At 43.1% G+C, this 26,772-nt stretch overlaps 2 protein-coding genes across 2 annotated transcripts; one reads left to right on the top strand and one right to left on the bottom strand.

Annotated features, from left to right (window-relative positions):
* Window positions 1–126: 126 nt before the first annotated feature.
* Window positions 127–12,731, top strand: LOC124310835 (cadherin-89D-like). Its single transcript, XM_046774896.1, has 18 exons — window positions 127–250; window positions 3,373–3,466; window positions 3,803–3,900; window positions 3,993–4,436; window positions 4,492–4,794; window positions 4,972–5,274; window positions 5,441–5,612; window positions 5,696–6,499; window positions 6,571–6,914; window positions 7,012–8,394; window positions 8,464–8,709; window positions 8,775–8,863; window positions 8,976–9,059; window positions 9,161–9,229; window positions 10,112–10,327; window positions 10,407–10,700; window positions 10,766–11,257; window positions 12,339–12,731. The coding sequence occupies exons 2-18, from the start codon at window positions 3,406–3,408 to the stop codon at window positions 12,394–12,396; spliced, it is 5,460 nt and encodes a 1,819-aa protein (XP_046630852.1). The 5' UTR covers window positions 127–250; window positions 3,373–3,405; the 3' UTR covers window positions 12,397–12,731.
* A 36-nt stretch (window positions 12,732–12,767) lies between these two features.
* LOC124311169 (neuropeptide SIFamide receptor-like) lies at window positions 12,768–25,019 on the bottom strand. The gene is made up of 8 exons (XM_046775526.1): window positions 24,463–25,019; window positions 22,191–22,353; window positions 21,935–22,032; window positions 21,603–21,678; window positions 17,543–17,574; window positions 17,222–17,289; window positions 15,136–15,487; window positions 12,768–13,448 (listed from the first exon to the last, which is right to left on the bottom strand). The coding sequence occupies exons 1-8, from the start codon at window positions 24,505–24,507 to the stop codon at window positions 12,888–12,890; spliced, it is 1,395 nt and encodes a 464-aa protein (XP_046631482.1). The 5' UTR covers window positions 24,508–25,019; the 3' UTR covers window positions 12,768–12,887.
* Window positions 25,020–26,772: the final 1,753 nt, after the last annotated feature.

The following is a 26,772-nucleotide window of genomic DNA, read 5'->3' as shown; positions in this document are numbered from 1 at the left end:
AAAGGAAGAAGAAGCACAGCACTCGAGGCAGCAGCGAAAGCCAGCCCAGCCCAGTCTGGCTGCGTCATTCAACTAGGAAATAAGATGCTGTAAGTTTGATTGTTTATTGGTTCCCGTCGCGTCGTCGAGTGTGCTACGATACCGAACACCAACCAGCCGGATCGTTACCTTCTGCGGTCCTCTCGCTCCGTGATTTACAATACTTCGAGTTTACACACCTCTTCGTGGCTTCCTCCTCCTCCTCCAACCGGTGAGTTTTTGCATTTTCCTTTTTCCGGAGATTTCACACTTTTGTTTGTGGGTGGGAAAATGTGACGTGTGACGATGTCTCGATCTCTCGAAATGTCCGGAAAACCATTTAGAGTTTCACCACACAACTGGAAAACTCGAATGTCACGACGACTAGACTTTGACGCATGTTGTAACCTTAACCATCCGCTATGTTGTTTTGTCTTATTAACCCAGTTCAAGTAGGGAAACAACTTTCCTACATGCTCGGAATTGCCGATTCAATTATTAAAACGAACTTATTCGACCGGTTTTCAACTTGGAAACTGTTTTCCCTCGAAAACTCATCATTTCTGGTGCTGTTTTTTTTAATTTTTTGACATGTTGCCAATCGAAAACTCTACTACAACGCAGCTGTTGTACATTTGAAGCAGTTGTAAGACGAAGAAACAAGAAACGTTGGCACAGGAGATGGGAGATCTTTTGAAACGAACCTATACATACAAGTCGATGCAACGGTATTCAGCTAGTAATCATTCGTAGAAATGACAATCGTTGCATTGATTGAATAATGTGGTAGTTCGGCCGACTTCGGTCATGTAGGCATTCCGGTTTCCAATCACCCAGATTTTTACATATATTTTTTTACTATTGTCTTTTTGGGCAAGATTCCGAATAACTGTTTGAGGCGTTATATGACAACTTGAAATTTTTCGATTTATTCTGAACTTTTGCCGTGAAACCAGGGATTCGGGTAATTTTCGTGACTAGCGGAAGACAAAAAGGCAAGCCCAAAAGTCTATACACGTGTGGTTAAAATATGAAAAGTTCGGTCAGTTGCTGCTGCCAAAGTCGTGAAATTGGCAATGACACACTCAACCGAGTCATTTCGTTTTTTTTTTTTTTTATCGTTTTCTTTGATGATGACCAACCTACCGTTTTATAAGCCATGAAATAATGTGAACGAAATCTGTGGTCTATTGACGAAAAACAGATAAGGAAACGATAGAAATCTTCAAAAAAGATTGGCTCCAACCAATTGGCACAATATCGATGCCCTCCTCTGGCTTTGCTTTTGAGATTCAACCCAGTTACCTGAGCTACAACAAAGTAAATTAGAAAACGCGAACCCAAAAGCGAGTGAAATTCAAAAGAAATTTGGAAGCTCCAAGGCCTCCTGCTCCTGTTGTTTTCCTACCTTTCGCTTCATTCCCTATTGTAATGATTATTCCTCGATCTCTCTTGGATGATTTGATGCAGTTGATTATTTTCTCGAAATAGGGACGTCTCTCTAGATACAGATCAGTACACTATACACCTCCTACGCATTAGCAGCTAATTCTATACACTTTGAAATCGGTCGATCTAGGTGATGAGCTCGATAGTACTTGGAAGTGGCTGCTCGTTTTTTCCCGGTGCATTTTTCTCCGCTCCCGTCGATTTTCCCGACGATTGAATGTGGGTTATGAGAACTCAATAAAATCCCCGTAATTCGGCGTATCCCTACCGTTAAATGAGAAAAATGCCCACTGAGGGAAAGAGAGATAATATAAGACAATGGCATTTAACCGAAGTAAAAAATGAAATAAAATCTATACTGTTCTACGAATAGTAGATTTTTTTAAATGTATACTGCCTTCTATTTTTTAAATTATTATTTCTAGCGTCGAATTCAAACTCGGGGAAAAACACAGAAACGACAATGGTCATTATTAGTGAATTTCGATTCATCATGCTGGAATGTCTAATTGTGTCTAGCCAAAGGGTATATAATAAATGTAGTGGCACTAGAGAAAACAAACGTAGCAGTTGTAATGGTAATGGAAGGCCGTTCAATTGCTTTGAGGAGGTTTTTCCAAACATCCTTGCCAGTCTCCATAGCATGTATCTGCTACAGCCCAACAACGGCACAAACTATCCGCCCCACAGATTCCGTTGTCTGCCGCTGCTGGTATTATTATGTTGTTCGCCCAATGACTTACTCCGGATCGAACAAAAAGCATTTCTATTTTTCACTTAAATTTTTTTGTTTCTCCTGTCTTGCCACTGCCATGCCATCGGCCAGGGTTGCAGCATTAGAAACGTCGTCGCAGAGAGATTTGGGCAAGAAACAACAAATCCAAAGATAAAACAAGGTCTGATGCTGGAACCCAGAAAGACAAAGCGCATACAATAGAAAAGAGAAAGAGCGAGAGGGAAAATATAGCGTCGTCACAAGTGTTTTGTTGTTCTCTGCAATCGTAAATTTTATTTTTAAAACAAAACACAAAAATCTTTGAATAAACGACAGAAACACAAATTTTTTTCACACGCGCAATGACTAAGTTTTTCTGATCTGGTTGAAGGATTTCGAGCCCGTGTACTCAAAGGTGAACGCACCGTACGTACTGTGCACACCGGATTTCTAGGAGGAAAACCCGAAAACCTGTTATCGAAATAAATAAAAAAAATTAGTAAATGAATTTTTTTTTTTTTTCTTTTCATCTGTCCGTCCAAGATTATTGCGTTCTGCTCGGTTGCTGCTTTCCGTTTCTGTTAACACAGATTATGCATGTTGTAGGCAGTAGCAAGGGAATTCGCATAATTCGTGCAACTGTTGCCGAGCTCTCTGTTTTCTTCTGCTGGCTAATGGCCGCCATTTGTTTCGGTAAGTGATGCTGAGTTTTGTGTCATTTTTCCACGATCATATTTATTTTCCTCCTGGTTGTGTGGACCAGGGGACAGGTGGAGGATTTAGTGAGGAGAGAGCGAGAGCGAAAATTCGGGAGAGAGTGCGAATGGGCCGGCTCTAGAACTTTATCGCCGTCATCTAGTTGATTAAGAAAAAAGGAAAACAAGGAGAGAATAGTGCTGGTTGCTTCACGAAGTAGATCACGAACGTTGTCCATCTCGTTTCGTTCATTTTTCTTCGGTTTTTTTTTTTTTTTTTTTTTTGCTTCCCTCCTCCTGGTTCCCTTTAGGATCCGCCCACCTCTTGCTGGACGTAGAAAGCGAGAAAGAAAGAGAGAGACTTGTTGCAAATGGGCCAGTCCGTTAGTTAGTTTGTTCTTTGGCCGTGTCACGGCAACAAGTCGTCTTCAACTGTTTGCACCGTGTATAATGTTGGTGCAAGTTTTACCTGACGTCTTTAATTTTGCATTGCAGCTGGATTGATTCGTCATTCGTCAAGCCCGTGTGATGGAGTCGTTCTTTCTCCTTCTAGCACTATTCCGCCTGTCTTGCTTCGTTTGCTACGCCGGTACGTATACTTTAAACTCCGCTTTTGGGTCTTTTTTGTTTGTCGTTTTTTGTTTTAATCGAATTCTCTATGGTGTAAGCAACAATGATTTTTGATGGCCTTACGCTCGAGTTGACTCAGACACTATTGAACTAAATCCTTTCACTGGGGAATGTTCCGTAACGGCATGCCCCTTTTTTGTCTGGAGTCATTTTCAGATTGTTGTTGATTTTGTGTTGATACGAGCGTGATACAAACAGAGCTCCTCTCTTTTTTTTTTAAATTTTATGTGCTGTTGTTGTTGTCTTTTCGGCCGGTCATTTTGCTCGCCATCGACTTCGTACATTTGCGATGTAGAATCGAATTTCAGCGTAACCGATAACGCCCAACAGTTGCCCGTGCTGTTCACCCGCTCCGTTTACAGAGGCTCCATTCGAGAACACTTTCCTTTCAAGGTAAATGTTCCAGCTCCATCCGTGTCGTATTTGCCCATTTCCCGCTGTGTGTCACGGTCTTTCTTCAATTTTGTTGTTTTGGAATCGAGCAGAACGAAACGATCCGGCAACTGGTGCCGATCGTGCCGGCCATCCGCATCCAGCGCACCGTCCAATACTCGGACGGCACTCTGGCCATAACCGAGCCCGACACGCGCTCCTCCATTTCAACCGTCAGATACACGATCCTCAGCGGCAACGATGACGGTTACTTCACCATGGACCCGCTCGACGGCGATGTGTTCCTTGTCCGCCAGATCGACAGGGAGCAATTGCCGGGATCGGCCGTTGGCGACCGATTCGTCCTCACCATCCAGGCCGCTTCATCGCTAGAAATCTCATCCGCCACATCATCCCGCGCCAGAATTTTTATCGACATCGAAGACATCAACGATAATTTACCCGCCTTCGACACCAATGACTATACCATCAGTATCGTGGAGAACCTGCCCATCAATTTCCATGTTCTCCAACTATCGGCAACTGATAATGACCTGGTAAATGAGTTAATCTTTGGTTGGTTTTTATCCGTCTTAATTTATTTCGAAATAGGGAGAAAACTCGAGATTTACATATCGATTGAACGACACGAGTGGTGCGTTCATGATCGATCCCGTCACTGGCTGGTTGAGTGTGACCAATTCGACGCCTCTGGATCGGGAAAGAGTTTCCCGCTTGGCGTTGCAAGTCGAGGCCGTCGAGCAGAAACCAAACCTGTTGACGGACAATGTGTCCACCGCCCGGATTGACATAGAGCTCACCGATGCAAATGACAATAGCCCCATCTTTCAACCCACTAACCTATATTCATTCGTCGTGGAGGCCACAGCCGGAGCAGGAACTGTGATCGGCCAAGTGAGTACTCGCTTATTTTCTTCTCGAGAGGCTTTTTCAAATTTATGCATGCTGTTCAGTGTTTTGTCATTATGGAGTTGACAGTGAGAAATATCCACGGCGATTGTGGAACGACGGACTAGTAGAGTCTTGACATGCAACGCGACTGACGCGTGCCATTTCGTCTTTTACGTCCAGGTCGAAGCCGTAGATGCCGATGCCGAAGATAATGGACATGTCAACTATGTCATCCAGCATCAGCAGGAAGGTGTTCGAAGTGGTCAAGCTGGTAAAACCGGTCGCAATGTCCGACTTGGGCCACTTTTCAATCACACGGCCAAAAACGGCGATCCAGATGTACCGTTCAGCATTCATCCTCGTTCTGGCCATGTGATTGTGACCGATACACCTTTAACTATGAAATCCTACTCCCTTTTCGTCGAAGCCAGCGACCAACCGGCCAATCCTAGCGAGCGCAGGCATTCGCTGGCCGTAGTTCAGGTAATAAGACGCCATCCACAAAACAAAAACAAAAAACTTACTGTCGTGCACTCATTTCGTCATTAAATCGGGTCAAACTTGTAAATTATATTGAAACTAGTGAACAGGTTTTTATTTTTCCTGAAAAAGATCATCTGTTCCTAATTTTGGATGACCATATTTGTAGATTTCGGTGTTGTCGCCGGCGACGATGGTCCCGAAATTTGCCAACACCCCTTACGAGTTTTGGATCGGAGCCGAAGCGCCTGTTGACACGAGCGTTGGCCAGGTGAAAACGGAAGGTTTTCGGGAGCATGACGACGTTCGTTACACAGTGAAGCACAAATTCCGCAACCCAGGCATGAAACCTCACATTATTATTACATAATAAAAAAAAGGATGAGAAAATCTTATTTGAATCGATAATTTTGCACACGAATAGTTCCATTCACCGTGGATTCCAGAAGCGGAATAATCCGCGTGACGGATGACTTGAAAGCGCCAGCAACCTTCACATTGAATGTCACGGCCAGTGACAACATCCGAGACCCAGTCACGACAACTTTGACGATTCGCGTCGTCGACCAGGCCCTTGGTGGATCCCTCAAATCGCAAGCGTTACACGAGCAGGGATTTTATCACTTTAGTGTCGTTGAAAATGTTCCGGCCGGTTCGTTCGGCCAAATCGTTTACCAGACCAACGGAGACGTATTGAGCGAGTCGGACCCTGCCGAATCATTTGAATTCCTTCCTGTGGACCAGAAAGCTCCCGGTTGGGGGTATTTCAAGTTGGCCCGTAACGGCACGCTCTACACACGCCGGTCACTGGATCGTGAACTGATGACGTCAAATCTGACACTGTTCGTGACTGTTGTTGAAAAGGAACAAAATCGCGATACGCTGCAAGTAACCGTTACGGTTGTTGATACAAATGATAATCCACCAGTTTTCAGCAAGCAGCGCTATCTCGGTCGGGTGGCCGAGAATGCTCCGGCTGGAACTCGAGTTCAATTGCGTCAACCCATTAAGGCCGAGGATGCCGATTCGTGGCCACATAATGTGATTCATTACTCACTCACGGGCAACGGAAGTCGTCTTTTCCGAATCGACCCGATAGGTGGCGAGCTGTCTGTGGTCCGCTCCAAGTCGCTGGATCGAGAGCGGACAGCTTTTTACAATTTAACTGTAACGGCCACTGATGGAGCCCTCAATGCTCACGCCCAGTTAACCATTCTAATCGAAGATAGTAATTAATTATTAAATTAATAGTAAATAATTTATTATTATTATTTAATAATTATAATTTATTGTAATTAGTAAACGATAATGCACCACACATTTCGGGTTTCTTCCCTACCGTCGGCGTCGTGGCGCTGGAACGCTCGGCAAACCGACAGGAATTTCGTGACGAAGGAGTCATCATCGTTTGTGCCGACGGATCGTGTTCTACACCCATCGACGTGGAACAAAGGGAGCCAGAAGAGTTACCACCCGGTCGTTTAATGGCCACATACAGTCGATTCCGCAATCACCTGCTGAGAGTATTGGATGACTGGATCGACCAGGCCGAACGGGCAATCGATCAGACACCTCCGGATGAAGAGGAAATTCTAGAACGAGCTTTCCAGGAGATTTTGTACAATTCTTCCATTCTTATTCAGGTGAATAATCGCTTTAACAGCAGTTTGAATTTTTTTTTTTTTTTTTTTTTTTTTTTTTTTTACAATATAGTTAATGATGGGTGTTATTATCTTTCAGGTTCCGGATAATGTTATGGTGAATTCGAGTCTTGGAGTATTTAGTGTCGAAGACAAGGATGAAACCAGCCCAGTGAAAACCGACCAACTTTCTTTTTCTATTGTGCCTGGGACTTTGCACGAAGATCTTTTTGGTGTTGTTGCAGAAAGCGGATCTCTATACATGAACAAGCCTTTGCAATTGGAAACAGTCTACTTGATTGACGTGCAAGTCCGGGACCAACATGGACTTCAATCGACAGCCAACGTCGCTATCCAGTTGACCGAAGTAAACCTACACCGCCCATTGTTCAACAGCTCTTACTACGAGCTTCTCCTTCCTGAGGGTGATTACAACGAATCCTCTTTCATTACCATCGAAGCCTTTGACGACGATACAGGTGACAATGGCCGCCTCGTTTATTCAATAATCGATTCGTCTCCATCGCCTTTCTGGATTAATCAAAAGACGGGACTGTTGGTAGTCAACGGCTCGATCGATCGCGAACAGACGGAATTTTTCCGGTTAACGGTCCAAGCTGCCGACGAAGGATTCCCTCCGCTCAAATCCCGGGCTGATGTCGTGATCTACATTACCGACATCAATGACAACGCGCCACAATTTGACCTGCCGTCAGGTGGTGTTAACGAAAATGGTCTCCAACCTTTGTACTCCGTATCCCTGACGGACGGGACACCTCCGGGAACCGCGGTTATCAGAGTACGAGCTACCGATGCAGATGCAGATTTACAAACTAATGGAAATGTCACTTACCGTCTCGGTAGCCATCAGAATCAATTTACTATTGATAAACTGACAGGCTCCATTTCAACACTGGTGACAATGGACCGCGCTCGAAGTGAAAGCGAATACAATCTGTTGGTAGTGGCCACAGACGATGGAACGCCTAGACAGAGCACGGTGAGCGTCGTGCGGATCACCATCACGGAAGCCTGCCATCCTGATCCGGCTGCGCGGCGCCAGCAATCGATCACGCTGGATGAAAATGTTCCTACCCCGATCGCTCTCCTTAATTTGACCAATTTTGATGACAGTCGATCAGAAGAACTGGTTCATCTTTCACTGTTACGAATCGAACCCAACTGGCCGGACGCTCAGTCACGGTTTAAGCTGGACCACGTCGAGCCGGTTCTTTGGCTGACGGAGGCCTTGGATCGTGAGCTTCGAGACTCTTATTCCGTTCACTTGAGAGTTCAACATTCCGGACGCCGAAATAACAGTACCAGAAATTCGAAATGTGCTGGATTCGAAGAAGAGGAACTGGTTTTAAACATCCGAGTCGCAGATATCAATGATAATCCTCCCATCTTTGCTGACCAAAATCCTCTGATTGTAGTCGTCCCTTCCAGCACTCCGATCGGATTTCCGGTCATCACCATAGCTGTAATTTGATTGAGCTAAATTAATTTAAGTTTAAAAAAAAACATTAAACGGGTTCGTTTTTTTTTTCAGGTTGTGGATGCTGACGAGGGAAACAATGCGGCCATCAAATATACGATGACACCTGATGCAGCAGTATCGGATGATTATAACAATCAACTCGATTGGACCTCCGCTTTCGTCATGGATCCCAACAGCGGAGTGGTTTCGGTGGCGTCATCTGTTGATAGGCTAGTCGGTCGCATTCTATCGTTTCAAGTTAACGCGACTGACCGAAACGGAGGAGGCCTATCAGTTTCTTCGGCACTTGAGCTCTCTGTAAGTGTCGTTATTGATTTTCCATCCGTCTAACTTTCTACCTCTTGTCTCGTTATTATTTGCAGTTGCACATTTTGGATCGCTCGCATGAAGTGGTTCTAGTCTTGGCCACCACGACGGAAGATCTGATCAACCAATCGGAACACATCAGCGGGTAAGTTCTTTGAGCAAGTAGATGAGGATAAAATAGAAAACACGGGTGCAATATTGACTATTGTGTCACCTTACGTAAATGACGTGTTATTTTGTTTTGTTGTTTTCGCCAGTGTGGTCAGCGATGTTAGTGGTCATCAGGTGTGGATTAGAAGTTTGGACCCGCACATCGACGGCGACACGGCCGATGGATCAATGTAATTATTAGGCGTGGAAATTTTCTTGAAATGTTCTTCAAAAAAATTTCTTTTTTTTTTCTAACGGTTTTCCATTTTACGAATATGTTTTCAACCCACAGGACGGACGTGGTCCTCTACGCCCGAAACCGCACCGGTGAATCGATCGTCCCATCCGAGGACTTGTTCAGGTGAAAATGTTTTTCAAAAATACTTTTTATTTTAAACTATTCTCCGTTGCTGTCTTAAAATGAAATTGTTCGTGCGAGAAAACATAAGTTGGCAGACTTATTGCTGGCAACTTTTTGACTTTTTAACTTCCACGGGCTGCAAATAGTTTGACAAGTACAGAAAATTGAAATTGGCTGTAATCGTTTACAGTGTGTTTTATCCATAATAATTTAAAGTGCTTTGTCACTTATACTACAGTGCCTTTGTTATTGGATTAAGTTTGCTCAGTTTTCCCCATAGCAATCGAATTTACTAGTCCCCGTGTAAGCCGGGACATAAAAAGGTCATGCAGTGCAATCCATCCTCCTCCGCAGAAATAACAATGTGAAGTTTAAGATTTGACAGAGCGCTATTGGAAAACTGCAATTGATATTTTATAGTGTTGCAACATTCTTATCCTCCAAGTTAACTGGTGTTTTGTTTTATTTTAGTGATGTGAATTTATCATCAACTAACTTTCCTCTTCCCTATCATTTTTTTTTAAGTTGTGTACGGTTCGTTACTACGGCAACGAATAATTGGAACAAGCGCAAGTGCGCACATTTCCAATCTGTGTATCAAATTTTAAAACGAGTTCCGGAGAGTTCATGCTATACGTCCCAAGTCATTTGAGGAATTCTGTAAGAATTTGATATTATTCTGAATTGCTTTCTGAGAAGCCAATGATGATGGACATCTATATTTCATAGCTAAACTGCCCGCTGCCCAGTATTGATTTGACGGGTTAGCGGATTTAGTTTATTTGAAGCTTGTTTTACCCGTAGAGAAATCGGCCGATTGAATTTTTCTGCGATTGCATTTAATCCTAATACTATTTAATGATTTATACTTTAATGATGCAGGGTATTGAATGTGAAACGGAACGCGCTGGATCAGAAGCTATCCAGTTATCATTTGAGAGAGATCCGCCAAACAAATCGAAACACGAAATCGCTCCCGTCTTTACCAGATATCAAAATTGACGTTTTGGAGGTGACCCTCATAGCCATGGGAGCGGCCGTTTTGCTGGGCGCCATCGTGGCCGTTGTTTGTATCTGCCTGTCACGACTTAAACACAAGTATGAACCATAAATAGAAAGCCAACTCGTTTCATCATTCATTTTTTAATTTGTCGGAATGTTTACGTGCACTCCGCAGGAAGCGAACCAAACCGGGAGTACCGCCCAGCACAATGGCAAGGTCCATGGCCATGGATTACCACCTGCAGTCCGTTAGGAACATGACGTCAATGTCGTCCTCCTACAACGATTCCTCCCAAGCGGAATTGATGAGTAGAGACTCCTCTGCCAGCAGTGAGAATTATTTTGAAGTTCCGGTGGACAAGGGACATCCGCTTTACGTCTCAGCACTTCCACCTTCTCATCAGAAGCAGCGTTACAAGAAAGCCGCCTCAACCCCGAGCTGTCCGTCTTGTAAGCGGGTTAAAGCCCAGTAAGTATTCCATTTCATTCTCATCTTTTTGATGAAGTTCTTATTATTTACGAAATGCTTGACAGTAGGTGCAAGTGTTCGGGGAAACGCCAAATGACAGTGCCCAGAAGTCTTCCAGGATCGGATAGCTGGTTGTTAAAACGCAAAAGCGACGATCCCTTCTGTCGTCTGCATTCTTTACCTCCTTCATCCCGCACTCGGAACACGCTCTCCTCTCGGTCAGCGATGAACGAACCGGAACTGACTTCCAGTAACACGAAACTAGTACGTCTCCACCTCGCACCACGGCGGACGAGATCGATGCGGGCAGATCAATCCACCAGCGCATCCTCAGCCCATTGTCGAGAGGACAACAGCGGACAGCCGATTTATTCGCGACACTCGAATAAACTGCACCGACCCAAGAGCCACCGCTGCCATCAGCACCGCCAACGACGTCCGTCTTCATCTTCGTCGCCTTCATCGCCTTCCATAGTTCAAATTCACCAACGTCGTCAGATATTCAGTCAACCGATAGGAGGTGGAGGGCATAGATATCCGAAATCAACCAGCACCACGTAAGTTGTACATTTTTTTTTTTTTTTTTTTTTTCGTATTGGGTATTAATAGCTCGGCATTAAAACCTTCCTGCTATATCTTGCACACTGCACTGCTTATTGCCTCTTAAACCCACTGAGGGATCAGTATGTGCAGGAAACTTGTAAGGATGTACCTCTCGACTTTGGAATTTCGTTTACCGGATGGCCAATATTTTAGTCGTAAATTACCAGAAGGACAGAAATGACCACCAACGTTTACGGGCGTGGGCTTTTACTAAAAACGGAACCGCCTTCAAACTTTAGCCCGTTGAAAGGCGGAATGTTTTCCAAGCAAAATGTGGGTATGAGAAAACAGCCGTTAGATCCGCCACGATGAAGGATTGATGTGATGGCTGTTTGAGCGCCGCCTGTAATGATAATTTAAAAAATATCGCCAACGTTTTGACGTTGAGATGCGTTTGGAATTTGATGGCACATAACGGGCCAAGTTTATTGAAGGATTTGTTAAATGAGCAGTGGCGGTGCTCTAGAGAGATCTTTTGTTGCCAACAGAAAAGCTAAAATTTAAGTGCTTAATCGAGAATTATTGGATTTACTGAGATTGGTTGTTACATATGATATCGTAGCAGTGCAGTTTGTTTATATAATAGCGCTGTATGTAGGTGTATAGATCTTTTCCAGGTTGTTTATATTAAAGCTGGTAACTAGACTACGACAACAATAGGGAAAAAGAGCTTGTAAGAAGAGTGTAAACTAGACGTCTGGTTGCTATCATTCTACGAACGATGCTCCGACGAACCTAGTCAACTTTGAGGGACACATTTTACCATTTCACGTGCCGATACTTTTCGTTTCCCCGATAGCAATAATGAGTGTAAGGTTCATCTCCTATTTTGCGCATTCTCCGAAGCACAATTTCACTTGAATGAAAGACGAACAGCCGGTTCTAGTTACACCGCTGACGTACCAGCTACCTGATGCGGAGTCCTTAAAACAGCGCAAGATATCCGAAACGTTGTGGAGTACTTAGTTTGATCTGCTTTGGCCGATACCAGTTTCTATTTCGCACGTAGACTAATGAAACATCTAATTGATTTAGGGACACGTTTGATGATTCGCTCGAGTCGTCCTCTCGACAGCAGCGAAGGAAGTGGTGAAAAGGACCAGCCAATCAGCTAGAGGACCGTTCTTCAGCTACTGTCTTTGATGATGCAACTGAAAACGAAAACAGCACTCTCTCACACACACACGGAGGCAAACGACAAAAAAGGCGAAAAATAGAAATGAATAAATAACAGGGAACACGGGCAAATATTTACTGATCGATATTTATTTTTATTGACAATCAATGGTTTATTTTTCTATCGTTCTCAGCTCTTTTTTTTGTGGTTTTCTGGTACATAATTAAAATAATGGAACGAGTTGATAGATATACATTTGTAAATTATGCTGTATCGATTCGAAAATAAAGACACGGCACACGAAAAACACACTCTGGGGTTATTTTGATGAGATTTTGTATTTGAGTCTGTGTACTATATTAATAATAATTTTTTAGTTCCGTTGTCCTGAAACAGAGTTCATAATTAAAATTTGAATAATTTAGAGCTCTCATCTCCGCACTCCCCGTTCAATGCATGCAGCCTATTTACAAATCATCCGACTTCCCTTTGCGATGGAGGGCATTGAGCTCGATGTTGTCTTTGCTGGTGTTAACTAACGCCGAGTTGAGCATTCCCGATTGCGGTTGATGATCGTCTCGGGGCTCGTGAACGATGGTCTTGTTGCCAGTTCTGATGGTTGGCTTGGTATCGACGGGTGTAGACGCGTTCGGAATCGACCTCCTGGCTTGCGTATCCCTCCTGGATCGTTCAAAAGAAGCGCCCTTTTGAACTTCGGTCGTCGTTATGTAACGCTGCTCGTAATCGGCAGCCGTCGTACGGATAGTCCCGCAGCAGGATCCACTTTGTATGATTGCCGTGAACCCTCGTCGGTATTTCTGATTGAAATATGCATACAGGACCGGATTAATGCAGGAATTTGAGGCTCCCAGCCACTGGGCGACGGGCGTGACGTAGGGCAGTAGAAAGTCTTCCCACGTTTCCATTTGCTCGTTTCCCAATTTGATTCGAATGAAAATGGCGTAGAGTGGCAGCCACGAAAGCATAAATATAATCACGACCACCACCAGCATTTTGACGACCTTCACCTATTTGGCGGAAAAGGAAATCAAATGGCAAGTTTAGTTGATAGAAAAAAGAAAAATAATAATTTAAGAAAGTATACTAGCAAAGGAAAAATCCCACCAGCCTAACTGTTATGCACAGACGATTGAATCGATCGAGCTTATTGCATCGCTACTCGACGGCGCGGAAAGCTGTACAACAATGGAATCGACAGATCCCGAAAGACTGCCTCGATCGCTCTAAGATATTTGTCGTAAAAATTCAATTCCAAAGTGAGAATTGCCTCTTTGCCTACGTCATTCGTTGGTGCGTGACCCTTTTTTGGACGCGGGACAGACCGTAGTAAATAACAGCTTTAACAAAAAATATAATTCAAGGCACCGTTTCTTATTGAGCTATCGCAAACTCTAAATATAGATCCTATTTTCCGGATTGTAGAACTCAATTCAACTTGCGCCAGCACAGATTCTCTCGCTGCAGTCTATTACAGTTAAGTATTTTTTCTTTCAACGTGCTTGTCACTTGTTGAAACTCTCACTTCAACAAGGCACTGCCTCTTCAACGTGTTAAACGAATTCCAGTTTTTTTGAAGCCATCCTTTTGATTTCGTGCGATATCAAATGTATGCAGGATACATTGTGATAATTTAAAAAGTAACTTGACTAGGTTTAAATTTCTTTCAATGAAAATTTGACGATTGTGGCGGTATTTAGTGCTGAAAAATCAGAAACGACTATTGTACGAATAGAAGAGCCTTTGGTCGCTAAACGCCGGCCAACGTTTTGATTCCATGGATTGACGACTAGACGACGTTTGAAAAGAAAGGGTTTCTTAGGCCGTTTCAGTGACATTTCTTACACAGTTTTACTCAGTTGTGTTGATAGCTCCTCAGTTTTCCATTCAAGGACATCAGTCAAAACATGTCGACATTACAAGAGCGGAAGTCCGATCCGGAGCAACAGGATTTCAAACGTTAGTAGTTTAGGCACTTTAACACGATGCCGTCTTTTGTTATTTACTTTGATTTTGTATTTTTTTCCCTCAATCAGACGTGTCTCAAGCGTCAAAAGACGTGATGGACTCCATAAAACATTCAGCTTCATTGATTCGAAGTGAATACCCACCAAGTTCAGCCGAGTCGAAATCCGGACAAATCCTTAAGGAAACTATGTCGCAAACCTATAGAGGAGTCCCCAGTTCGCTTGAAGCCGAGTCTTTGCAGAGTAAGTTGACTGTTTCAAGTCTATCAATCTTTAAGGAATGAGCAAACAACAAAATCAACGTTCGGGGGACGAAATAACAAGCTGACTGCCACTTGGCAATTCAATTACAATTTTTATTTATTTATAGATTTCTGAATCTTGCGCAATCTTCCGTGTTGACTATTTAATGTTCTTATTTTACAGAAACGGCAACGAAACATGAAAAATGATTAGTCGGTCCGGAAGAATAAACAGCCGACTTTTTCTTTCCAGAATTTGCCCAAGAAGAATAAAAAGAGAAAAACGGAAGTTTGCTTAGCCTTTTTCAGCCGTGAAATTCAATTATAGCGAAGGTTTTTGTATGAAAACTTGTGCGTTAAAAAGAAAAGAGGCATTGAATAATCAAAGAAACCTCTGTGTGTGTGTGTTTTTTTTTTCTCTCCTCACGCCCGTCTGAATTCTAGATCTAAGACACGACAGGAAGAAAGAAAAAGAAGCTTTGAATAACCTTAGATCTTTGCTGTAATCGGTCGATGTGAGCGTCTTTGCTCTCGGTGGGGATGGATCTCCTCCAGACTCGGATCCATATCATGACGTAGCAGAGCAAGATGAGAAAGAGCGGCAGCAAGTAGCAAAAGACGACGTTGGCCAAAATGAAATACAGGTCCTTATCCCGCTCGCTGGGCCATTCTTCCAGACAGAGACGAATCTCTGGGCTGGCCGGAAAGGCGCTCACCAAATGAAAGTAAAGTGGCCATGGAATGGTCGTTGTCAAGGCGACGATCCAAATAAGCAGGATGATGAGGCGGGCACGGCGTCCGGTGATTTGAAATCGCATCGGGAAACAGATGGCCAGAACTCTGTGCGCCCATACAGAACAATTACAGAAAAGAATACGTTAGTCGAGTTCGTACAGCGATCGCCTGTTTAGTATCCGCACCACTGATTGTTCCCTGGCAATGTTTTTTGGACTATGTTGAGAATTGACGGAAGAAAATATTAGCTTTCATTGGCCATTTACTAAAAAACAAAGAAGTCTTTCGTGTCGCAGAGGAAAAACCCGGATGATATTAGTTACAAGGTTTCCGCTATTGTTTTGTCTATCGCTGATTATTGAGACCCAGGTTCGTAACGATGGAAACAAACAAGTTTGATAAGCTTTTTTTTGATCATCTTATTTTGTCGATGCGGCGCAACACATCAGGTGCCAGAGGCTTTGATGTGATTATAGATCTACAAACAAGTGATTTAGTATTCTAGCTGGCGGGGAGCCACGCCGAGAGTCATGAAAAGAAAATCAGCGTTTTATTATGGGCCTAAAGCGAATCATTTCGCGTTGGCTGCCATGCCATGATAAAATTTCTTCCTGTCTATATGTCTCTGAGACCTTGTAGTTTTAGTGCACTTTGGTTGGCGTGAAACTCCCCATCAGCACGTCACCGCCAGCTGGAACACGCGCATAGATCACCGCTAGCAGTTTCGCCAATTAGATGGTCGGACGTGCCAAGGTTCGTTCCTTTGAATACCGAAAAAGCTTAGCAAAAAGCAACTGAACTTTTTGGGAAAGACCAGAAAAAATAAGAGCAAAATCCATCTGTTTATCCACTGCGACTGCCTGGGGATTGCGACTGCCTAGGGAATTTCTAGGGACGCCGAATCTCGAGTGTTCAAATAAAAGGGTTGGGGTGGTGAGAAGAGGGCTGGGATCTGACGCCCTGGATGGATGAAGTGGGATCGATACGGGCCGTGAGCGTCGTAACAAAATATTCGACAAAGGCGAAAATTCACGGCGGCGGTCCTCCCGCCACCGCTCCTTCTCGTCGATAAAGCTCAGTAGTCGGCAAGGGATGTCTTGATTGGATGGCGTCGTGGATCCACTTTGATGATGATTCGGTAGACACACGTTTTGAGACTGTAGTATTACGGCAAGAAATTGCCTTTTGAGCGACTGTTGTTGTTTCGTTTCATGCTGTTTTGTCAGCGGCAGTCTGCGACAGCAATCCATCCCAGATCACGTTTTAAAGAACGCAACATTTCTCTGGTTCAACTTTTTTATTCGGGTTGAATTTATTGGAAAAGTTGTTAACGTAAGATCAAGAACCTTTCATGCATCCTCTCAATCATTAATTATTATGAATTTTACCCTTCAATTTGTTTTTTTTTTTTCGATTCGTTTCCGTACGAAACCGTTCGCCTTCCTCCATAGCCTTATTATTTTGAAGTCAATCTGTGTTCGCTATTTCGGGTTCAAACTTGGGTTGGTACGACGAGCCTTAACGGATATGAAGAGCGGGAATTGCTAATTGGAACTGAAAAAAAACGAAATAAATTGGAGGTATTCCCCCCCCCCCCCCTTTTCAGCATTTGAACCCGGCCCTTGGATGTTCCTTTACACAAAATCAAATGATGACGTATTTGTTCAGCCATATAATAATACTATTCACTAGGGGAATATAGGAGGACTAGGGAAATTATTTTTTGGGCGCTTATTAATAAGAGTCAAGTCGATCAAAGACGCTTGGGAATCGACTCCACCAGTAATACGTATATTCCCCAGTAGGTTATTTTGTCGTGAAAATCAGAATGAAATTTACCTGTCCAACGACACAGCGACGAGGGAATCTATTGATGCAACAACCGAAACTCCCTGAACGTAGGCCACCTGTAAAAAGAATGCAATTGCAAATTAAAATTCAGGCAACTTTTCAAAGTAACCAAAGACAGCTTTGCTTTGCTAAGCAAAACCAATTTAGTGAATTGGTCTTGTTCTCTATTTTCGTGAGAGTTCCCGTGAAATCGTTACGATTTTAATTTCATTCGCTCCCTTCGTTAATATGGCACAGGCACAGCCCCATTAGAATTAAAGGTCATTCGAACCGATGAAGCTCAAATAACGGCGACAATATTTAACTTACCAATTTGCACATCGTCTCGCCGAGAATCCAAGCTAAAAATTTTAATTTAAAAAATAATTAATAGTTAAAAGTTTCACAACAGGATTTTAATTTAGAGTATTAGAATGTAGTAGAAGGGCGAAGGGTGCGGAGGCTTAAGGCTATTTAGCGAGTTTACTAATGAATTTTTTAGGATCACTACATTATTGCGATGCATTTGTCTGATTCGGGGGCAAAACTTTTGCCAGTCGTCAGTTATCTTTAGACATCAGTCGATACGTCAATGAAAGATGAGCCGATCCAGTGATGGGATCGCCGAACCAACAATCGGCTGAAAGTGTTACAGTGTGAATGATTGAACGCTGGATGAAAATGCCGACGACTCAAAGTGTCGGCAGCCCAAGCGAAGAAAAACAAACAACAGAGTCACTTGGGGTTGCTGGCGAGCCATGCCTGAGTGACGGCCTGGGCATCAAGCCATTCATGTAGTTCCAACAGTCACTAATGTGTGGAGGAGTGCAGCTGTGATAACGGAGTTATCCTCCCATACATTAATAGGGAGCCTCCCATCGCCTCAAAAGTGAGTGCCCACTTTTTCATTTATACCCAACTGCCATCAATAATTCCAATTATCTGTTATCCTCCTATCTTATCCCTGATTCAATTTACTGTACATTATAAGAAACTATTATCTGCATTCTGCAGGGTATTTGATTCGTAATTAACAGAAATCGACCGGTGGTTGGGGTTCTCGTATTTTAATGAACGTCATGCTTGGATTTTGGTGGGTTTCTTTTCGCTGATTTCTTTCTTGGTTAGTTTCAGGATAGATTGCAACCGTCTCCTCTCTCCTCGTGAACATGTAACAGTATACACGACATAACAAGCCGAATACAACAATAATCTGACCCTCCCGAAAGGGGGGGAAAAAAGTACATGCAGCAGTTGTTCCGTAACTGCTCTTCTTTTCCGCTTCTGCGCAGCGTACAATATAATTAGACTGTCTGCAAGACCCCCTTCTGTCTTTTGGATTTTCTAAGTAAATCCGTTACAGCCTAATAATCTCGTCGCAAATGTCTATTTCTAGTTGGCTAGTAAATCCAAAAAGCTTTTCATCCGGCGGTCCGGCCGCACGACGTAAGGGAAACTGGCCGGGATTCGTCCTTTTGATTACAATATTGTTAAATTGGATTAGCTGTGGCCAAGCAAGTCCCCGGGCTGGTATCACATAACCAAGAACTATCTATCAAAGATTTCATCGCCCTTCTAACCGTATACCGTAGTCTCTAACTAACAGTAGTCTCTGTCTTGCTCTCTTTTTTGGCTCAGTCTGCAAAACGAAATTCTGCGGGAAGAAAAGAAAATGTGGCCATGTCCTTGGTTGAGATGATCCTAGTTGCATCATATTGCCGTCTCGGAACGTGTCTTGGCCCCGAAAGTAATTGTTTTTGTTGTCGTGTTTGTGGTCAAACAGGCGAATGTGTAATTGGAGACATCATTTTAAGATGTTCATCAATGTCAAAGCAAAGTCCTTTCGTCGAGGAAACGAATTTCTCATGCGAAACTAATTTGTTTATTTATTTTGTCCTCCCATGCGCTTTTACTTGATCCCCGTATACGTAAATTTCATAGAATATTCAGTTTCAGTGCATATTCACGGATTTAGGACGTAACTGCCGACAGCCTTTTTCCCAGTAATAGTGGATCCTTTTGCAGTTTACGTCGTGAAGGATCCCCAAATTGTTGGACAATCCCGGGAGAAAATGCGAGCGGTATATAAACTGGCAGAAAGAGAAATGCGTTAGCAATGTCTCTGGCCTTTACCCTGTGGTTTCACCGCAGGGAATGATATCCAAAGTGGACGTTCGTCGGGAAAAAATATTCCCTTTTTTTTTCTTTCTTTCTTCAAGTTTCAAAGAAAAACAGAAAATTCGGGGGAATTCATTTTGAATGCGGCAGTGGCTGCGTCATTGTTGAGGTTGTTTAGGGATTTATTCGACACGCAACAATATCAGTGCAGAAGGGAGCAAATAGAGCCGAGTCTAATAATACATAATCTTGGATATTCGTCGGGGGGATTCGATGACAGCGCAGCATCAGTGCCACACTCTACAACCAAGATCTATTGATAAGTAGCCCAACTTTCTTCTCCTTCTACTTGTTTGTTTATAGTTCCTTCGGAGGGAAATACAAATCGGAAATGTACATATAAGCGGGAGGGAAGGAAAATATTGATAAATCGGACAGCAGACTGTTGACAGTAGAGTTAGAGGATACTTTTGCGCGAGAAATCGATAGCGGGTGAGTACAAGGAGCTGTCTGGAGTGGAGGAGGGCCTCTCCAAGATTCATTTCACGTTTGCCATCGCTGACGAAATCTCCGCCCAAACTCAACTCTATAAACTCAGTCATTACCGACCAACTTATTCCCAGCGTCATTGTTTTTTTGCGATTCTTTTACCACTCGACTGCCAAGGAAAGAAATCCTTGTTCCCTGCGGACTCCCATCAATTTCAGAATTAGTCTACCATACACGACGTCTCGCCGTTTGATATATTCTTTTCCATTTTTTCGTCCGGGATTTTGAAGTAATGGCATCGTCTCATTATTTTTTGGCTTTTTAATATGGACCTATGAAAATGTAGAATCCATCCGCATCACGGCATCAGATGCCATCCAGCTGTGCCGCATCTGTTCCACACAAAATAGCCTGATGTAGTGATGTAATAATACCCGAAGCATCTCCAGGGGATAATTATAAACTTTTGTTTTTTATTGTTTTACTTATAACTGGGCCGCTGAAGAAAACCAACGCAATTATCAATCAGGCGTGATAATATGGCAACGGCCAGGCCCGAGATATTCACATATGTTGGCACGCGACAGGGAATAGGCAAAACAAATTACAGGCCAACCGAATGAAGAGCGAGGAAAGAAGTTGTGGAAATATCTGAAATCCGATCATCCGAATTGGCAGGGAAGAAAAACTCTGAATATTGAAATCAATCAATAAAAAAAGAAATTTACGCAGTCGTTGAGGATCAACGAATAGAGAGAGATGCACTCGGGAAAACAATGTAACCACAGAGAACTAAAAATCCACTGGCGAAAAAGGTGAATACACCGAACTAGATTCTTGTTTTCAATCACCTTCCTTTCACTTTGTTATTCTTTCTTATGCCCTTTTTGTTTTTTATCTTTTCTTTTGTCTCTGGAGAAAGTTTCAAGAGTGGGAGCTTTGATGTCACATTACGCCCGGCGCTTTGTGTCCCACCCGATAGTTTGGTATTCTGCGCCAAACAGCACGAAAAAAATCCACCAAATACTTGGGCGCATTGTATTCTCCTTGGGTTTTTCATATATAGAATCGTATTGGGTTTGAGAGGGAATTTTCGGGGCTCACAAAGTTTCACTGCACAGATCGATTTTCACATTCACTTTCCGTGTAATACGTTACTAGTTCTCTTTATATATTTCGTAATTTGTCAATGTCAGCCGGTATTACGGCAACTCCAGGGCTGCTGGACGATCGGGGAATGGACTTGAGTGGAAAAAAAAAAAAAAAAAAATGGCGTTCACAATCGGAGCTCATATCCTCTATACTTGACAGTGTCAAACTTGACAAAGCGTTAGCTGCATAGGTGCTGGGCAGAGAAATCGAAGAAACGGCAATCTAATAACAAATATCCAGTCCCCCGAATTTCACCTGAAACTTTTGACTGCAGTTCATTTTGCAGAGCACTTCATCTTATTATTATAAAATTCTCATATCAGATATTTATCATGGACGTACTTTTCGGAAAGTTCAATCTAGGCGTGTTTATCCTAAAAGACTTACTGGATTTCTAAAGCCACTCGCTCCTTTTCATTAGCCCATCTCCTGCCGTTGATCTATTTTCCCTCTCTTTTGTCTTTGGCCGTCCTATAGGCGTACTCGTCTAGTCAGCCTCTCATCACAACAGGCCGCGTAGTACTTACTCCACTACTATTGTCTTCGCTTATAAATCAATAAGAAGAAGAGAGAGGGGGAGGGGGCACGAGGAATATCACGATTACATAAAAGAACCGGACAAAACACTTACGGACAAAGATATTGGAGAGCAGAGTAGCCGGCAGACAAAACAGAACGACGAGGATGTCAGCGATAGCCAAATTCACCTGGGGAAATTAATCAGCAAAGGATTACTTCTAGTATGAGTCCTATGTATATCACATCTTTTGTTTAACATGTTATCTAAGACAGGATAGAATGGGTGGTTGAAGGGGTGTATATGCGTCGTTGGGTTCTATTATTATATGAGACTGAGACGAGACTGAGATCTGCTATTGAATGTTCATTTTGACAAGGAAAAAATGTCTCGCAATTTGATTGGCATTTCTAATAACAAAGTTTCGTAAAGGAGATAATTATTACGATGAAGTAGTTGGTGACTGTCCGCATCCGAGGAGCTCTGAAGACGACGGCGACGACCAGACAGTTGCCGACGAGACCCAGTAGGAATACCGACGAGTCTGTCAAAATCAGATAATCCCAAATCTTGTTTTCAGAATGTGTCACATTATTTAATTACGCGCCTAAACGGTGACGCACATCTCTCCCGTCCACAAAATTTTATTATTTTTTTAAATTTAAATTTTAATTATTATTATTTTTTTTTTAAGTTTCTTACAAGCCAGACAGTACACGGTTGTGACGATGGGCGAGTGCCGATAAAAGTCATCCTCAGTAGTCCCCGTTTGGCTCAAATTGAAGGCGTCGCTAGTGTTGGCCCATTGCCCGTCAGACTGGAAGGCGTCCTCGATAGAGAAGAATTCCGGCCGGTCTGCTGTTATCTGCAAAGAAAACAAACAAAAGAAAAAAAAATAAAAGAACAATTCACGAACTATTGTCGTGCCGTTTGAGCGTGCCTTGGTGCTATTATTATTTGAATTCCAACGAATGCTGTTTTTCTTTGTCAACTTTCCAATAGCTTAAATTATTTCCACCGAAATGTTTCATCGTAACACTGAATTTAAAAGTAACTCGTCTTTTTTTTATTCCCCAACCTCCCCTGAAAGTCTTACTGTTAGTGTCAACACAAGTAATGCGGTGGAAACGTTTGCAAGTGTCCGATTGTTTTATAAAAGACAATTGAATTGCAGGAGCGCGGCCAGAGCCTCTCACTTATATCCGTCCGCTATTTCCACGAAAAACAACTACAAACGTTTATTAAATTTCAAATTGTTCTTTGTTCTTTTGTTTTCCATTTTGGCTCCCGTCGAATCTATTTTTCTTTTCTTTTCTCGCTAGTACGTTGGTTATTGTTTTAAAAAAAAATGTTTTCGACACACAATAACTACAAGCCAGCTACATGTATGGCTGGCGTCTCCGGTCGACAGGCCGCTTTTTGCTCGAGATGGGAATTCACAAGTTGTGGCGATCGCTCTAGACTGTTGTTGAATTTACTGCAGGACACGTGTGCCCATAACAGACGGAAGGAACTCTCCTCCCCTGTCAATATACTAGGAGAGAAAACAAAAACGCTCTGTTAAAAAAGAGATGGTGAATGTCTTATGCTCCGCACTGAATGTCAAAGACGACCGAGACAGAGTGTAGTACACCGGCACTCCGGCTGCTTATTTGGCGGACGTCGGCGCTCCCTCTCAGTCGTGAAATTTTAATAAACGTGCAGAAAATAGCAACTGTACAACCGCCGTACTTTAACTGAAATATTTAAAAAGATGAGACGTCAAACAGCAGCAGCTGCTGCTGCAGCTATGCGTAAAATACAATTCTAGAGCGGGTTGCGTCAAAAATCAAGAGCTGCTGAATCCGAAGGGCCTGGTTACGTCAACGTCCGGTGCAGAGTACAAAAGCTATTGGCGCATGTCGTCTCGTATTGATGGCAGCGTTTTTTTTTTTGTGTACATATGTTTTTTTCTTCTTCTTCTCATACGTACTGTAGATTATAAATAAGCCTCTTACATGCCTAATACATTCAGCTGGCTTTGACACTACCCATATTGTAACTGTCTGGATAAATTTGAATTTTGTTTTATTTAAGAATTCCGTTTTATAAAGGGCTGTTGACTTTGACTCCTTCTTCAATTTTTTTTTAGGGGGGGAGGGGCTCGGGAGGGGGTTCCCGTTTGATTGTGTCGTCCCCTCCACTTGAGAGTACGTACATGTCATGTGTATTTACTGCGCACTTGTATTTGTGTAGCGCTTTCCTCGTTTGACATTTCTATTCCGTGACGATTTCATCGCAGGCGAACGCGTTTTTATCTTTCCGCGATCATTTCGCTTAGAATAACAGAATTGGAATTCTTCCTTTTAGTTACTTGAATAACTTGATACAGTTATAAGAGTTATTGACATTACGACCTACAATCGTCGGTTGCACTTGCACACCCAAGCACATTCAACGTGCACAGCTGAACGCAGTCGAGTTTGATGGCGAACGCAATGACTCGCCCTCCCCTACAAATAATGTCTAAATACGAATATGAAGTTGCTCTTCATTTGATTGCTTTATCTTTATCCCTTGCAGTCGCAGCTTATTCTATTTGCGGTATATAGGCTCGTACATATCGTAAATCACCAAAGTGGGGGAGACTTTTACTGATTTCCGAATGTATACTTTATATCTATAGTATTTCTGGGTTCGTAATCAAAGCTGCAGAACACGCCGAATAAAGAATGAGATCTATCCAAACAAAGAAAGATTGTCCCTCTTTTTTTTTTTAGTGTTGGCGATGAACTATATACGAAAGGAATTTCGGTTAGCTGGCAAATAAATAAAGACAGGCGTCATAGACATATTTTGGCACCGAGCGTCTAACCAACATAATCGTGTTTTGTCCTTAAGTTGCATTATTCTGTCGGCATTCAAACGAGCTTAGATCAAACGGATATTATGCAATTGGTTGTAGACCTGAGCAGAGAACAAACATCAAACTTACGTTCGTGGAATGGCTGCCGGTCCCCATGTTAACACCTAACACCATAAACTCCAATGGATTGAATTTAGATCGAAGTGCGCAACACTATTCGCAGAATTCTTGTTTAAAATAATCGAGAGAGAAAATCAACCGGAATCAAAAATCAAAGAACTTGTTGTTGTGTTGGTTCCGGCGGAAAAAACCGTCTGACGATGTGTCGGAACGGACTGTCACGGTAAAACTGCGTCAGCGACGCATCAGCACAGGCGCCTATTCTGCGTGCTATGTGCGTGCCGGGTTAAAGAGCCCGCCTTTGTCAGTGGCGAGAAGAGAAGAAGACGGCGTGAACGGCGCCGCCGCCAACCGCCAATGTCTCTACTCCGCCGATCCGACAAGAGTCCCAAAGCGGATTTCTGGGATCTTTAAAAATAAAATTAATAATAAATAACGGAAAAGCGGAATTTGGGAAATACTTACGCCCAGCATTTTCAATCCTTTCTAGATCCACTAGCGCTGATTATTTCTTTCTTTGCAAGTCGGAAAACCCCAATTGAATTGTAAATCGCTCCTACATTTTTCCCGCGTGCTGGTGATGTCGTCATTAGTTCTCTTCTTCTTCTTCATCATCATCATCATCAAAGGAACAACTGTACACAGCGGTACGCAGAATCAGCCAAACGCGATTCTTTCGTGAAATGCGCAAGGCCTCTCGAGCTGCTATAATTCCATTCGATCGGCGCCATCGGAGATTGGATTGGTAGTTATTCCCTCTTGGCTTCCAAGAGGGTCCTGGGGGGGGGGGGGGTGCTATTAGGACCAGTTTTTCGGATAATTTGCGAGTTTCGTGCAAATTTTCTCTTTGATCCTGTCAGTGGACGTAGTGGACGTAGTGAAACTTGTTGGGACGGACAAGTTGACACGAAAATAATCCCGAGCCGATTAAGCCGCTTTTATCGTCTTTTTGCGGTTTAGATTTGGGGAAGGGGGCGATTTTTTGGGCGGGTGGTGGGTGGGGAGCGAGTCGATTATTCTACCGGGAGTCCCACCATGTCGTCTGCTTTTGTTTTGTTTTTCTTCAATCATTAAGCAGGCGTCACACACACAGAGTCACAGATACACAAAAAAAAAAACACCAAGAGGGACCTGCCGCCACACTGGCACCTCTTGGTTATCAGTTCCGGCCAATTTTAGTTGTTGCAGGAGGTTAGGCAATTTTTGTTTATTTTTCTTTTTTTCTTTTTTTTTTGTCTAATATGTTCAAACATTTTCCCGCGAAATTCAATTTGGCTAATTCACCGCGTAGGGACTTGAGCCCAACCAAAATTAAAATGGCAAACAAAGAGAAAAGTTAATCAAGGGAGAGTGATACAGTGTTGTAATAGCTCCGAGGGCAAAGTGTTCTCTGTGTGTAAACCTGTTAAAACTTGGAGAAACTTGAGCATATAAGATAAGTACTAGCAAAACATTCTATAGAATCTACGCATCTCCGCCACTATATCCCTTAACGATTATAAAAATAAGCCAAGCGTTTCTATGCGTAGCGTGAGTGAACCCAGTGTATATCAAAGAGCAAACTATGTTGTAGTATTTTACATGCATGAAAGGCCCAGTTTTTTTGTAGGCGTTCCCGATTGGGGGCGGCAAAGGATAAGCAAAAAAAAAAAAAGCAGGCCAGATCTAGCAGCCAGCCACTAGATGCCGGCGTTCGCATATGTATCCTGTACACACGCAAACCACTGCTGGCCTTTTCCTTTATTTATAAAAATAGATATTCTCTTTGGTGCTGGTGCTGGTGCTGGTGCAGTGTTTGTTTAGTTCCGTCCCCGTTTTATTGCCGTCCCTGTTTCTATTTCTTTGGCCGGTTGCTTTATGACTCTTTGGGCCAGCAGCCCAGCACTGATCGTCTGTTTGCTCGGCTTCTCCTTCGTTTTTTCTTCCTTTTGACCCGCTCGACGGTACTCAGGATCAGCGTAGATAGTCATAACAGGAAAGAATCTCGCAGCTGTCGTCGCGGCGAATATTATGTGACGGCCTTTGGGCGACCCATGCGCAAGTCCGTCACAGCCGTTGATCTGCTGCTGTGTCACTCAGGTTCCGTTCCCGCGGACAATGCAGCCGCCCGTGGACAATGCAGGCGCCCGCCAATCGCTTTCGTTCGTCGCAACCCCCCCACATTCGGGCTTTTTTGTTGTTATGATTCTCCTCCTTTTGACTGTTTGATGGACCAAGAAAAGAATCCATTAGGACACTTTTTTCGTTTTTTTTTTTTTTTTTTGGTTTTGGTTTTGGCGCACGCGGGCAAGCGAGGAAAAAGACGAAGAAAACTGACCT

This window comes from Daphnia pulicaria, chromosome 8 (genome assembly GCF_021234035.1).
Source record: "Daphnia pulicaria isolate SC F1-1A chromosome 8, SC_F0-13Bv2, whole genome shotgun sequence".
Lineage (NCBI taxonomy): Eukaryota > Metazoa > Arthropoda > Branchiopoda > Diplostraca > Daphniidae > Daphnia > Daphnia pulicaria.
This window is presented reverse-complemented; position numbering and strand designations above follow the sequence as displayed.